This window comes from Triticum aestivum, chromosome 3A (assembly GCF_018294505.1).
Source record: "Triticum aestivum cultivar Chinese Spring chromosome 3A, IWGSC CS RefSeq v2.1, whole genome shotgun sequence".
Lineage (NCBI taxonomy): Eukaryota > Viridiplantae > Streptophyta > Magnoliopsida > Poales > Poaceae > Triticum > Triticum aestivum.
This window is the reverse complement of record NC_057800.1, coordinates 421473721-421487731: the sequence shown is the minus strand read 5'-3', so window position 1 is coordinate 421487731 and position 14011 is coordinate 421473721. Positions and strand designations below refer to the sequence as shown.

Genomic DNA, 14011 nt, shown 5'->3' with positions numbered 1-14011 from the left:
GCAGCCTAGCAATACACTAGGCCTTACCCTCTTTAACGATCCTACCCAGAAGTCTATTTGCCGACAAAGTCGCACTATCAAAGACTATTGAGTTCCTGTGCTTCCACGTCTCCCACATAACCAGGAGGAGAATGGAATTGAGCTCCTTGCAGCATCATATGTCCTCATCTAGGGATGAGCTCCAAGAGACTAGCTGACCCTCCTCCCCTGGTGTCCACTCTGGCCTTCCCCAAGCTGCCCACACTCTATGCCAAATCGTCCTCGTGAAGATGCACGCCACCAACAGATAATCCATGGTTTCCGGTAGTTGATCACACAAAGGGCATACCTCTTTGATGCGGCAAGCCTCTTCGCACTAAACGATCGGATGTCCAACAACGGTTCTTGAATGCACGCCAAGCAAATATCTTGCATCGAAGCGGAGCGTAGTTTTCCTAGCTGACTGTGGTAGCAGGGTCCTTCATCCATCCAAAGAACTTGCAATGGTATGCCGAGCTGACTGAGAAGGTGCCAGAAGGCTCCCACACCCATCGCATGCGGTCCTCCAACTCCGGGTTTTGATCCATAACTGATATGCACTCCCATAGCGCAAGGTACTCCGCCAATCCCTCTGCATTCAAATCAGGACCAATGTCATGGGGCCATGCTCTGGCCAAGGCCTCCTGCACCGTCCTGGATGCTCTCACCTGAGCTCGAACCCAGTCATAGAGTTTTGGCGCAACCTCCCGTACTCTCGCCCCCTCCAACTACCTGTCTTCCCAGAAGTACGTGTTCGTGCCGCTCCCTATATCCACAAACACCGCCGATCTGTAGATGGCCATGGATCCTGAGGGGACTGAAATCTCAAACTCAGTTCACGGTCTCTCACCGTCCACTCTTTTTAGGCATAGCCATCACGTCATCAAGGCCGCACTCATCCACTTTAGATTTGGGAGAGCAAGGCATGCTGTCCACTTCGGTGTGCACACGGTCTCCCATGCGACAGCATAGCTGCCTCCACTTGCACGGTCCCGAGCCACCCAAAAGAAGCTTCTGCAGATTCTCATGATAGAGGTGACCACTTCTGGAGGCACCTCCATAGCAAGCGTTGAATGGACCGGCATGGCACTCAGGACCGATTGCACAAGGATGAGCCGGTCTGACTTATCCATCGAAGCCGCCCGCCATGTTGGAAGTTTCTTCTGGATGCCATCTACGATTCCTTGGAACTGCGCCTTCCTGATGTAGAGTGGAAGGCCCAGGTACCGGTAGGGAAAGCAACCCAGAGGGCATCCCAAGTCCGCAGTCAACCTGTCTGTGTCCTTGGCCGAGCATCTGATTGGGATGACCGGGCACTTTTGTGTATTCGTTCGAAGGTCGGATGCTTCCCCAAAATCTTCTGGAATTGCAGAACAGACCGTGATATCCATCTGATTGGGCCTCAAGAACAACATTACGTTGTCGGCGAAGATAGACTAGCGCTGGCTCAACCCTCTGCCACCCAAAGGTGCCAACCAGCCCGATCTCTCCGCATGAGTGAACATGTAGTGCAGTACCTCCATGGTGAGTATGAACAACAACGGCAATGTCGGGTCTCCTTGCCGAGGATTCCCTCTAGAGAACAACAATGTTCATTGGATCATAATACACAGGGGAATGAGTTGATCGCTAGGACCACCTCCCCAAGGGAATGTTCCTTAGTTATTCGGGGTCCAACATGCCAATGATCTCTTTTGTTAAAGTCATCTACAAGATGAACCAGTATCTAGCCTTAACATCCATGATGTCCGGTTTCGATACGCTAACGCGCCATATTAGAATTTGAGAATTTGATGCGATTTAATCTGGTATTTGAATCCATAATATGATCATCATCACTAGTCCAAATCCAACATAATAAATACAAAATAGGAGATGATTTAAACACTATGCGTACGACTCAGCTCTAATCATTTAGTTTTTTTATCTAGATTAGAGGAAGCAAGTGGGGGGGAAGTAGTTTGTGCACGTAGTTTTGATGTGTTCCAACATTGCCACGTAAAAGTCATTTTTCCTGCTTGTCCATAAAAACATGGCCTTTGTAACGCGGAGCTCCTGTTGCCTGTTCCAAGTAGCAATACGCCAGCTAAAAAAAGCAAGTGATACGCGTCGGTCCGCCGGCCGAAAATTTGGCCGGTCTAACCGTGTATATACGATTCGGTTTATAACAGCCACACGATTCCTTCTTTTCCAACTGTTTCGCTACTAAAAAACAGCCTGTCAAGTTCATCCCGAGCAGCCCCATGTTTCTAAATACGTAAGCCAACTCGTCGGCCGTCCACGTCGTGCTGCTCGTCGCTGCCAGTCGCCGCCCTCGTTGCTGCCGGCTGACTCCGTCGGTTCCATAGGACGCCGCCTTCATCGGTGGTGGTCGCCTTCGCATCCCCGTCCTCGTCGGTTCCTCGCCTCCACTCGTAGCAAAACGACGCCGTCGTAGCAAAACGCTCGACGTATCTGTAGTTGCAGCACCTAGTCGTCGTCGTCATAGCACGCCCGTCGCCACACCATCATGCCTCCGACCGCATCACTCAGTGTCGCCACTCGCACCCAGTGGAAGCTTTTTCTCATGCTGGTTGAAGCTTTTCCTCATACCGATTGAAGCTTTTTTCCATCCGTCGACGCGCTTGCAGGGTCAAACGAACGATGGCTGCCAATGAACTCCATTTAAATGGATGTAGCAAAAGTCTTCGCTGGTGGTAGCGAAACCGAAGTATAGTTGCAGCAAAACGTCGTCGCCCTGTCGCGGGTTGTAGCTAATCCATGAACGGATGTAGCAAAATCCAGTGGTAGTTGTAGCAAAAACGACGCCGCCATCGTCGCACGTCGTAGCTAAGTTGTGAAGCATGTAGCAAACAACGACGCCGGGAGTAGCAAAAACCGACAACAGTTGCAGCAAAATGTCGTGGCCGCCGACCCGGGTCACTGCTAATCCACATTGTTTGTAGTAAAAACTCGCCGGTGGTAGCTTTTGCCATAGGCGGTTGCAGCGAAAAAACGTCATCGCCGTCGTCGAGGTCGCGGCATCATCGTGAAGGATGTAGCAAATGCCATCGTCGGTGCTAGCAATTACAGACATCGGTAGTAGCAAAAACTGATGAAGTTTGCATCAAAAACTATGTCGCTGCCGTCGTGGGTCATGCCCTCGCTGTATTTGGTTGTAGCAAATTCTGCCGCGGGTCGCAGCTCCTTCATCGCTTGGTTCCAGCATCTCACATCAACGGTCGCAACACCCCCCTCGCGACGTCGGTTGAATAAGTTTCACGCCGGCCATGCACCAGTGTCGCCCGAGCTCGTCGTTTGTAGCAACCATGGTTGCATGCAGCCGTTTCCCGCCCAGCACAGCTGCACAGTCAACAAATGGAGCAGGGATGCACAAGGGTGTGCGTGCTTGGGGATGGAGCAGCTTTGGTGAGGGTCCTTTAGGGTGGGCGGAGCTAGGGCCGACGAGGGCCATGATGGAGGAGTGCAAGTTGTTTGCGGGAGAGCGCGAGGAAGACGAAGACCGTGATGGGAAAGCGAGAAAAGTGCGTGGATGGATAAGAAGTGATTGCGGGTCCGTAAGAAAAAAAAGGTTAGTTGGGCACAAGTGTGCGACGCACGATCGTGGAGGATCTCGTGGTTGGCGTGCGTCCGGCCGAGCGCTTGGGCCGGCGCACCGGCTCTGTTTCTTAAAAAAAGTACTCATACTACTAGTAGTCAGCTAAAAAAAAGGTAGTACTAGTTTTTTTTTGTTTGAGGAAAAGGGTAGGATTATAGTGCGCTAATAACATGTCGACACGTCGACAGTCGACGGGAGCAGAACGCCGAGGCGGTCCTGCCTGCTCAATCAGTGCCTTCGTCACCCATTCGGCCTTTCGCCTCCTCCATCACGTGATCATCTGCTTCTCCGCTTTGCCCCCTCCTGCTGCCCTCCCTGCCCGTCTACAGCGCCCTACAGCCTACAGCTAGGCGGCGACTCGACGCCGCCGAGGCCAAGCCCTCCGACTCGCTTCCTCATCCGTGGACCAACTCCTCCTTCCCCTTCTTCCGCGGGACATTGGACTGATCCTCGCCGCGCCTTAAAACCCTAGGTTGTTGGTGGCGGCGGCGTCCGTCGGCAGGCTGGTGGGCGGCCCTCCATCTCCATGGATTCCGGCGACGCATCTGAACGGTACGTCATGCCCAAACCCTCTTTCCGTATCTTCTCTTCAGATTTCGCGAGACCAAGGAACACGGCAGCTGCAATTTACTGCCTTTGTTCTCCGATTTTTGTAGGATTCGCAAGGAAAGAGGTTTTCGGAGGAGCGATCCGAGCAGAGATAGCCCACCTCGTCGTCACGCAACCGGAGCAGGCTCAGATGCTCATCGGCACGGGAGAGACAGGCCGACCCACCGCGTCCCCGCCAAGCGCGTCAAGGATGAATTGCCAGAGTCGTCGGAGCCGCCGCCGTCGTCGCGGCTCAAGGCTGTGGTGCCCCGTCCTCTTCAGGACAGAGATGAGCAATTCGTCTGGCCATGGATGGGTGTGCTGGTCAATGTGCCTACCGAGTGGAAAGGCGGCCGCCAGGTTGGGGAAAGTGGCAACCGCTTGAAGGAGCAGCTCTCGCGATTTTGCCCCCAGAAGGTTATTCCTTTGTGGAATCACAGAGGCCACACGGGATATGCTATCGTTGAGTTTGGAAAAGACTATGCTTGCTTCTGCAATGCCTTCAAGTTTGAAAATCACTTCGAGGCGGAAGGATATAGCAAACGGGACTGGGAGGCACGCAGGTATCGAGGGTCGAAGATGTTTGGATGGGTTGCAAGGGCTGATGATCAAAGAACTCTGGGGCCAATCGGGGAGCATCTGCAAAAAAATGGTGATTTGAAAACTGTTGCGGAACTTGAGAATGAAGGAACACGCAAAACCGACAAACTGGTAGCTAATTTAGCCAGCCAAATTGAGGTAAAGGCCAAGCATGTCCAAGAACTTGAATGCAAGTACAATGAGACGACCAACTCACTTGACAAGGTGATGGAAGAAAAGGAGCAGGTCCTCCAGAGATACAATGATGGTTTGTTTCCTTCTTTTGCTCTTTTTATGTTCTGTTCTTATGGTATAAGAACATATATATGCATTTTTCTCCTTTGAGCATGGGGTCATTTCAGTTATTTAATGTCTTTTGAACCTGCATTGTCACCAGAAATACACAAGATGCAGCAACTTGCTCGTAAGCATTCTCAGATGATCATCAATGAGAATCAGAGGCTCCGTTCAGAACTGGAGTCCAAGATGCAGGATCTCGAAATAAAATCCAGGCAGCTTGATGAACTTGCTGTGCGTAGTGACTCAGACAGAAGGAACCTTGAGAAAGAGAAGGAAAAGGTGTGTGCCCAATGTCTCCCATAAAGAATAATGGAAGTTAGTTTTATGGGTCCTCTCCTTTTGTTTGTTCTGGAGGATGGTTGATTGTTTCTGTGCTTCTTTTACATAACATCTTTCTGTTCACTAGTAACTAGCCTGAATTGTTACATAGCATTATATTGGTATTTTCCTCTCCCTCCTATTTGTGAATGAACGATCCACGATTCAATTCATGTCACATTTTTTTAATATTTGTTTATCTTTTGAATATAGAAAATAATGGTCGTCACTAGCCAGTGTATTTTAGTTGACAAAAGGAAGACTGTTAGCATTACAGAACAACAAGCTTTCTTACTAACCTCTAATTTTTCCTCATCCACTCATGTTTATCTTGTGTTCTCTATCTTTTTGAGAATATATTTTTCCCAGTTCTCCGCCATCAAGTAACTTTAAATGTGGGTTGCTAGTACATAAACATTGTGCTATGTTGTTTTTAGTTGTCTTTTTATCTAATGCAAATATCATGCCTTCAGATGCTTCCATGCATTCTCATGTTACTCTAGTTGTTTATGTGATCAACCCATCTAAGGCATACGATTATCTGGGCTATGTCTATTCAAGATTGCTACAATATCTGCCCTCGTGGTAGTTTTTTCTCCTGCCGTACACATGTTGTATTGCATCGGCTTATATTATTTAGCACGGCTGAAACTACATGTTAGATACTAAACGCGATTTGTTGTTTTGAATTTACTTTTGCAACAATGACGCCGTTTTGCATTCTACATGCGATATGTTCTCGCTCGTACACACAATGCATTAACATCGATCTACCAGTTGTTCTTACCTGATAGCATCCATGTCTTGTATGTTGTCCTTATACATACTTAAACTTTTGACTTTTTTCCAATCTACCACTTATCTGTCTTTTTATCTGCTGTAAACTTTTGGCCGCCAATCCATACATGCATGCATGGTTATGCAACTATGCACCCTATGCATGTACTTAGATCTAACATTGCTGGCCTGTGTTGCTCTTCTATCAGATTTACACAATTTATAGTAATCTACACCGTTACAGTCTGATTTTACCAAAATAAATGCCGTATGAAGATAATTTCTTCTAGTGCATAAATTAATCTAGAACGCCATCCATCAAAATAATCTGTGTAGTGTTTTTTATTACCTAGAAGTAATCTAGTCATGTCTCATCAAAATATGTGGTGTAGATATTCAATTTTTACAAGTAATCTAAGCTGCTATCATTTTGCTGCATGTAGGTAAATGGTGTAAACCTTTCTTTCTTAACATAGTCTGTACTACTATCGCTATTGAATCTGCAGAAAGTATTTTCTCTATAGTTCGGTCAAGATCTACTGACATTTTTTTTGCACTTTCCTCGCACATCTACACAATTGTAAGAGTAGTACTGTAGTAGCCCGCTTTCTTGTGTTTGATGTGTAGTTTTGAGATGCATGGTTTTATTTTTTGCAATAACTTGATCGGTTTGACATTACTATTCATTTTTACTCTGCTCAAAGTTCTACGAGTAGTAGCCTAAAGTTGATGTGTGGTACAAATTGAGATGTATGCTGTTTCCTAATTGGACTCCTAAGCTGATTCAAGTGTGTGGGCTCTGATTATTTGCGAGGAGTACACCTTATATTATTTAGATGCATGCATGACTTATCCCTATCCGGATTCCTAAAATGGTTCAAGCGTAAATGCTCTTGTTTTTTAGAGGAGTAAGCGTGTGGGATTCTGATTCAGATGTACAGAAATTATTTCCAAGTTTTATCGTACAGTTCTGTTCCGAGCACTGTTGTCAGCTGGAATTGGTCTAAGGTTTCGTACGTAGATTGTCTTAGTTTTTGTTGTTTAGTTGATGTTGATGAATCTCTATCGACCAAATTTCGAACCTTAAATTGATGGATCTTCACCATTCAGTTTCTGTTGCTTTAATAATAGTAGATTCTTATCATTGTATTTTTTCTATTTTTGTTGTAATTCTACATTTTGCTGTCGGACAACAATACAATGCAGAAGGTTTAACAGTAGGATAATTTCAGCAAAATGCATGGAACTTGTTTATTTTACTTTTAGAGAGGGCTTGGTGCCAGGTACAAAATGGAGGCACCTTTAGGTAACCCCCCCTCCCCCCTCCAGGTTTCCTGCATAAAACTCATATCAGACTGTTGTGGTTTATACAGAATGAAATGAAAGCAAAATATCTTAAGATGGCAACATCGGAGCAACAGAGGGCGGATGAAAATGTGCTGAAGCTTGTGGAAAAACACAAGGTTTGTCCTTCATATTTTTTTTTCACTTGAGGTTCTGAGATACTAATTTATATGACTGTCTTACTGTGCTGAAAATGAAAATTGCAGAGGGAGAAACAAGCTGCTCTAAATGAGATTATCAAGTTAGAGCAGAAACTGGATGCCAAACAGAAGCTTGAGTTAGAAATAAAACAGATGCAGGGAAAATTGGAAGTGATGAAGCATATGCCAGGTGTGGAAGACTCCGAATCAAAAAGGAAGATAGATGAACTTAGTGCCGAGCTTCAGGAAAAGTATGATGAAATGGATGCAATGGAATCGCTCCACCATACTCTACTTATGAAGGAAAGGATAAGCAATGATGAGTTGCAAGATGCTCGGAAGAAGCTAATAGATGTAAGTTTCCTCATTAATTGAGTACTTGCACTTGTCGTATTATGTTTGAATTACGTTGCAGAGCTATCTATTGCATACACCTGCAGGGTTTGCGGGATCTTACAACTGGCCGAGGAATTATAGGAATTAAAAGAATGGGTGATCTTGATCTGAAATCATTTGCGATTGCTTGCAAAAATAAAATGTCAAAAGAAGATGCAGGCGTTACTGCTTCCATTCTTTGTTCAAAGTGGGAGGAGGAGATTAAAGATCCAGAATGGCACCCTTTTAAAGTTATCGTGGATGAAGGCAAAGAGAAGGTAATAATATCTTCACTCTTGCTTTTATGCACTTGCTGTTCTCTAATACTCCCTCCGTTCCTTTATATAAGGTGTATTTGTTTTTTCAAAGGTCAAACGAGTGCCTGTTTGACCAAGTTTTTAGAAAAAATATATAAGTATCCACAATACGCATCATGAAAGTAGTTTCATGTTTTCTCTATTAGGTATTGCAGATGTTGTTATTTTATTCTATAATCTTGGTCAAACATTCAAATGTTTGACTTGCACGGGAACCAATACACCTTATATTCGGGAACGGAGGGAGTAGGATGTAGCCTTGAGCAATCAATTTCACAGTGAATTTTCTATTCTGCAAACCTTAACATAGTTCAATTCTATTTATAAGTAAACTATGGCAAGAGCTGAAATTTGGAGATACCTAGATATTCTTATATTAATCTAATGACAAAAATAGCAGAAATTCCCACATTAATAATAAAAAAATGGAAAATACATATCTATTGATCAAATCATTATCAACTGTAGGTAGCAAGAGAAAGAATACCACCATAATACAAGCATTGTGGAGTTATCGAGTTAAGGCTCCAAATAATCTGACAAACATTAGTTGCATTACCAATTCAGATCCATTCTGTTTCCTCCATCTATTACATCCTTGGTCCTCCATTACATGCGAAAAAGGAGAGGAGGAACCCAAGAAACAATCAGCCATTAAGTGGCACCAGCCAAGGGGCTATATTCTTGTGTTATATAAATATAATCTAGTTCTTCATGGAAATTATAATATCTTGTTTTTCATGTCGTGGTGTGGATGTGAGCTACCACATGACGGTTTTTTACAATTAACCAATTAGCCAGTCAATTAAGCTGTGCCATAGCAAGTATTCAACGGATGTGTGATGAAGGAATCTCAAAATTTAGCCATATGTATGCTTATGTGTAGGTTAGCTAAGTTTCATCTACTTGATTTTGTAGCTTGGGGAGAGTTCAGTCATATGCATAGATTTATGCTACTTCAGTGCTAGGAAAGCAACATTATTGAGTTCCTGAGGGCAAAACTTTATGTTGATGTTAGCTGCTCTTGATTGAGATGTATAGCATCTAACTGAAAAAATGTTGATTTCTATGTACTCTAGACTTGCTTTCTTCCATCTCTGAATTTTCTCTAAAGCTGATGGTGAGTTCTATACCAGTTAAGTTATGTAATTCACCAGCTTTCGGAAATCAGAACATAATACATCTATATTTGCCCGTGGAGTAGTGTGTGGGGCAACCAAACTTCTTACCAGTAAAATGCTTGCCACTCGGTACACATATTGATGGATGCTAATAACTTCCCACTCCTAGAAGTTTATGATAGGGACCCCTTATGATATTCCTTGGTAAGTTAGATGTTCATTCTTAGTTCCTAGCTTGGCTAAGTTGGACACATCTTGTGTCTTGGCTGTTGAAATTTGACATGATACATGATACTTGGAGCTCAAAGCTTGCTGCCATTTGCAAACAATGTTCTTCCTGAACTTTCTGTAGCATACTTGTTTGATGGGCATGGAAAAGTCCTTGTGTATGTATATTTAATAGTATAGTTTTGTGCAGTGGTGCATTACGATATAATGAAGTAGGTGTGTTTTACATCATTTCTAACACGCATAAATTGTTTTTGTTCACCATTATCTTTTGTACCGTGCTTACATTTAATGTTCAGGGAACATTTAGACACTATGCAATTCCTGTATCAATACTTTTCTAAATTAACAGCTTAGGCATATTTGTGGAGTGTGAAATTTTGAAGCTGTTATTGCTCTGTTTATCTTGCATGTTTAGAATGGAGGAGAATATTTATCTAATGGTGCGTGCATTGACGCTAGGAAATTCTCCGCGAGGATGATGAGAAGCTGCGAGAACTGAAAGAAGAGTATGGCGAAGAAGTGTATGGCTTGGTAACAAAGGCTCTGCTTGAAGTTAACGAGTATAACCCTAGTGGCCGCTATCCTGTACCCGAGCTGTGGAACTTCAAAGAGAAGAGGAAAGCAACTCTCAAAGAAGCTGTCCAGTACGTCCTGAGACAGTGGCGCACACAGAAGAGGAAGCGCTGAGCCCAGATATCTAGATTCCTGTAGTGAACTAGAAGTGTGTTTCTGTTATTTTCCTCATGAATGTTGGTAAACGTTTAGTTGTCTAGGTTTCCTTGGATTATTCAGCTTGGTGTAGCATTGACATGAATGCTAGTACTTGGAGATTGTGAACCGCCCTTTTAGGATAATCTATTTCGTGCCAAGCTACGTGCTTGTATGAATGAACGGCTACTAGTTTGTTGATTTCAATGCAGCCTGGTGACTGCTTGGTGCTCGACATGCCTAACGATCCCAAGAATGGCTTGCTGGAACCATGCTTATCCTGATATTGTGTACTAGTTATAGCAGGAAAACCATTGCAAGCACATGATTTTATCTTGTGTTTATCCCAGGCTTGTACGTATTTCTAGGATTACGTTGAGAGTCCAATATTTGTTGCTGGAATAATCACTCCTGGTTCATTTTTAAACCTGGTTGTCACAGTTGAGAGCAACCCTGTCGTTGAACACAATTCTTGTGGAAAAGAATGCATTCAAAATCCTGCCTGTTTCATGTACAGGAGGAAGGAGACTATACTACTCTGCGCAGCTCAGCTCAGCGTAACAGTGTTCACCTGCCAAGATCAAACAACCCTACCCCGTCTCCAGTTCTTTCGCTGCTAGGCGCTTGCACCTCTCACTTCACCCCTTTGTTTCTTTCTTTCCTGCAGCTTCTCTTCTCTCTGTTCTGCTCTTCCAAGATCTGGTGTTGTAATTTGCAAATAGCTCTTGGTCATTTTGTGTTAAAATAAATAAAGAGTGTTTTACCCAATGATAACACCCTACAAAAATTCAATTGTCAATGGATTAAATACGACGGAACGTCTATGCAGTTCGATTGATAATCGTTAGTTCATTATCATCTAATTGTATATTTTGCTTCCATGCTATCTATGTGATATGTTTATGTTGGTAATTTATGGGTTCAATTCATGCTGGATGCACGCAAATGAAACTTTCCATATGCTTATTGAAACCGGATCTCTATCCATGGAAACAACATTACTTCTTTTGCGGAATAACAACATATTTTGCAACCTCGTTGGACGGGGTTCCTGTGCGATGTCTGAGGGGGGGGGGGGGGGGGGTTGGACACCAATAGACATCCTCGTCGCGAAACTTTCACCTACAATCACCCAGTGGGCAGGAGGAAAAACAACACTAGTGTGGAGGACACACATAGGCATCGTTGTCGCGAAGCTTTCACCCAGAATCACCTAGTGGGTAGGAAGAAAAGCAACACCAATGTGGAGCTCCATGACTGCACCCCCAAGGAGGGGTGCGATGCTAAGGAGTGTCGCCGCGGTCGCTCAAACACGAGGTTCGTGCATGCATTTTTCTAGAGACCACCCCAATCAAACCCAACCACTCACATCGACACACCGCTACAATCGAGACAACTCAACGAAGCCATGGTCGTTGCACCTTGCACCACGCCGATGTAGTCGACGGGAACCGAAAACCACCTGAAGATGGCACACACGAGGGGTAGAGCAAGGGGGTTGCATGTCATTGTACACATACCCGAGTAGAGGCCACCGCGCACGCGGGGCAGGCTAGTTGGATCTGGCACCCTGACATGCCGATGGGCACAACACAGGGTCAAGGGGACCTCTGTTGCTGCTAGATGAGTAGGAGATTGAACATGTCCATTCAATTAAGGAGGCCTACCCGCAGGGAGGCCCGGATTTATGGTGAAAAGCCATAGAGATGGCGAGGATGAGGTAGTTCTAGCAGAATCGTGTCTAGTGAGGAGCATCATTGACGTTAAAGGGGTCGAGGAAGCATGGTAGGATGGGGAGGACAGGACGAGAGCAGGAGCGCGCCGCAGCCACCTTCAACTAGCGGGCATCATCCTCCGACGACAAGGGAGGGGGGGGTTGCTAGGTGGTAGCGGGTGGCCTATGAAGTCGCTTAGGCATATCGACACGTATTGAGTTGTCCACACATGCATGTTCAACGACTCCATGGCGTCCAATCAATTTCCTAGGATGGGTCAAAGGACTTCGGTGGCCGAGGAGAGGGGGGGGGGGTATGAAGTGTGTCCCATTCTTGCATCTCATCTCACATAAAGTTATGGACCAACTTCTAGGGAGTACATGTCATTTCCTTGTTATAATGTCCTTCCCCTAAATTTCTCTGTGGCACCAACATTTAATCAATACAAAATTATCATGTTATCCTATAAATTAATTCACAACTGCAAATATTGGAGAGCTCGTTAAAAAAAGAGTAGACATGGAACATGTTACAAATAAAACAAATAGTACTTCCGTCAGGAATTACTTACGCTCAAATGAATGTATTTAGCATGAGCATAAAGTAATAACCCATGAAAACAATAATTTCAACAAGCTAATCCCCTTATGGTCATTATTTCTGAAAGTATAGGACTATGCAGTGTGGAAATTTTCTGTTCACATATTTCTTTTCAGGTATGGGAACAGCAGCACCGCAAAGGGTGCAACTGCAAACTAAGGCTCTGTTTGAAAGCAATGTTTTTGTAAAACCTCAATATTCCGATACTACAGTTTTTTTATACCGACGACAATGAATACTGTAGTTTACTAGTAATATGTACGTGCTTTGCACGTTAGATTATTATGAATAATCACAATACTAATCATTCAAACTAAATCGTCTATCTTATGATAAAACTATCATGCAAATTTCAAAAGTACTTGTGTTTTCGAGTGGGAACTCATGGAAACTTTTTTTTTTTTGCTCTTCACATCAAACAACAGTAGCACAATGAATTCCTATACGGAGAATGCTTTAGAAAAAGTATACATTCTTTCCAAGAGAAATGTTATTATTATTGACATGCTTGGGAAATATTTTTAAAATTCAAATTTGAAATATATAGTAAATTAGTTTGATGCAGTAATTTTCACACCTTTAAATCAGAGGTTTCTTATAAAATATATTTCCTTTGTGTATCCTCAACCTCACAGTGTGTTAAATAACTTAACATCCTATTAAGAATAATAAAGTCAAATCAAAATCAAAATTTTCTACAGGTTTTTCGAATATTTCTCTCAGCGACCAGCAATATTGCCATGTGTACACCCTTTTCTTCACCTGCAAACAAAAATGTGTAAAGTCTTTTCTACAGCACGCTACTTCTTTTGAGAAAGTAAAAAATGCTTCCATGCCTGTAGCACTCCGTGAGATGTAAATTGCTCCTGTAGTAGTATAGGCTGCTAGCTTCTACTCCCTCCGTTTCTAAATATTTGTCTTTCTAGACATTTCAAATGACTATTACATACGGATGTATGTAGACATATTTTAGAGTGTAGATTTATTCGTTTTGTTCCGTATGTAGTCACTTGTTGAAATATCTAGAAAGACAAATATTTAGAACGGAGGGAGTACTCTTGGTCCAGATATTTAGAACGGAGGGAGTACTCTTGGTCCAGATATTTAGAACGGAGGGAGTACTCTTGGTCCAGATATTTAGAAGATAGTTCGAGCCTGTGCATGTAATTACTCGTTGTTGGAATATTTAATTCCTCACTGCAGCAGACCGCTATGGCTGCAGGCCAACAACACGTCCCTGAAAACTCTAGAAGATCCAGATTGGCAGCGTTTTGGCGCGCGG

General features: G+C 43.9%; 1 protein-coding gene across 1 annotated transcript; it reads left to right on the top strand.

The window, feature by feature from the left end:
• Nucleotides 1-3859: 3859 nt before the first annotated feature.
• On the top strand, nucleotides 3860-10615 carry LOC123061483 (factor of DNA methylation 1). Its single transcript, XM_044484605.1, has 7 exons — nucleotides 3860-4168; nucleotides 4273-5051; nucleotides 5181-5362; nucleotides 7552-7641; nucleotides 7729-8016; nucleotides 8103-8315; nucleotides 10166-10615. Exons 1-7 carry the CDS (start codon nucleotides 4143-4145, stop codon nucleotides 10391-10393), a joined length of 1806 nt encoding a protein of 601 aa, XP_044340540.1. The 5' UTR covers nucleotides 3860-4142; the 3' UTR covers nucleotides 10394-10615.
• Nucleotides 10616-14011: the final 3396 nt, after the last annotated feature.

Coding starts and splice junctions, on each gene's coding strand:
- LOC123061483 (XM_044484605.1), top strand. CDS start 4,143: ATGGATTCCGGCGACGCATCTGAACG. Junction 4,169..4,272: donor TCCGGCGACGCATCTGAACG/GTACGTCATGCC, acceptor CGATTTTTGTAG/GATTCGCAAGGAAAGAGGTT. Junction 8,316..10,165: donor TGGATGAAGGCAAAGAGAAG/GTAATAATATCT, acceptor CATTGACGCTAG/GAAATTCTCCGCGAGGATGA.